The sequence below is a fragment of the Metschnikowia bicuspidata genome (genome assembly GCF_001664035.1).
Source record: "Metschnikowia bicuspidata var. bicuspidata NRRL YB-4993 chromosome Unknown METBIscaffold_1, whole genome shotgun sequence".
NCBI lineage: Eukaryota > Fungi > Ascomycota > Pichiomycetes > Serinales > Metschnikowiaceae > Metschnikowia > Metschnikowia bicuspidata.
The window spans coordinates 1499067-1500111 of record NW_017387731.1 but is presented as its reverse complement, the minus strand read 5'-3'; the positions used below and the strand labels follow the sequence as shown (position 1 = coordinate 1500111).

General features: G+C 59.2%; 1 protein-coding gene across 1 annotated transcript in view; it reads right to left on the bottom strand.

Moving 5' to 3' along the window:
- Positions 1–371: 371 nt before the first annotated feature.
- The window catches only part of METBIDRAFT_63364 (uncharacterized protein), a gene marked incomplete at its 3' end in the record, with an annotated part of 2420 nt that continues 1746 nt past the window's right edge, over positions 372–1045 (bottom strand). Inside the window, exons 2-3 of the mRNA XM_018858330.1 lie at positions 729–845; positions 372–587 (exon numbers count right to left, since the gene is read on the bottom strand). Of these exons, the coding sequence (XP_018713606.1) occupies positions 372–587; positions 729–845 (333 nt within the window). The remainder of the gene's footprint in view (positions 588–728; positions 846–1045) is intronic.

The following is a 1045-nucleotide window of genomic DNA, read 5'->3' as shown; positions in this document are numbered from 1 at the left end:
ATAGCGGCACGGTTGGAGGAGTTGTTGTGGGAGCATCCCTAGGTACATTTGCCTACATGTCGTTGATGATTCTTTTGTTTAAGAGATTCCAAAAGAAAAAAAGCATCGAGCTCCCGCCTTCCGACTCCGAAAGCGAGCTTCACAATGCCGCCCCACGAACGCCCAGCTCGCTCGGATCGAGTGGCGAGAGACCGCCCATATCCTTCCCCGTGAACGCCCAGAACTCTCTCGGGTGGACGGTTTAACATTTTCGAGGTGCATTCACAGCCGAAGCACCATTTTGGGCGCGCAGCCCGTGTCACTCTTTATACCCAAATACATGTTCTTGCCAAATTTCCATGTCGCCGCCGGGGGCCACAGCTGCCCGTGATCTACTGGATGCCGGCAATGTACTCGTGGAGCTGGTCCACCACCGTCCTGGAGTCCTCATCCAAAGTCTCCTGAAGTTCAGTTACTAGCTCGTCGCCCCGGGCCAAGTTGTTGTCGAGAACGAACTCGTAGATGAAATCAATCAACAAGTCCTCGCGGATGCCCAAGTACTCCTCAACCAACGAGGCAATCTTCTCCTTGAGCGAGGCCAAGCCTGACTCGGATAGCGACGCCACCACCACCACGGGCGCAGAGGCTTGAGCAGGCGCCCTGTGGGATTCCACAGCCACTCCCACCGGTGGCACAGCCACTCCCACCGGTGGCACAGCCACTCCCACCGGTGGCACAGCCACTCCCACCGGTGGCAGCGCCACTCCCACCGCGCCCGCAGAGGCCCGGGATTTCTGCTCGTCCAAACGGTCCTCGTCGTCCATGGCCTCCTCTCTGGCGCGCTTGTGGTTGCGGAGCCGGAGGTACTCGCCATGGTTTGTAGAGTGTAGTCTGAGGAGGCCCGACTCGGCGGATGCCCAGCCGGCCATGGTGGCGGACGCCTCGTCCTGGTCCTGGAGCGTCTTATAGTCATCCATGTACGCGAGCTTGTTTTCGATCAACGTCTGCTCGTAGGCCCTGGCGTTCAGGAGCCGCTCCACTAGCAGCGCCTGCTCGGAATCTTCGA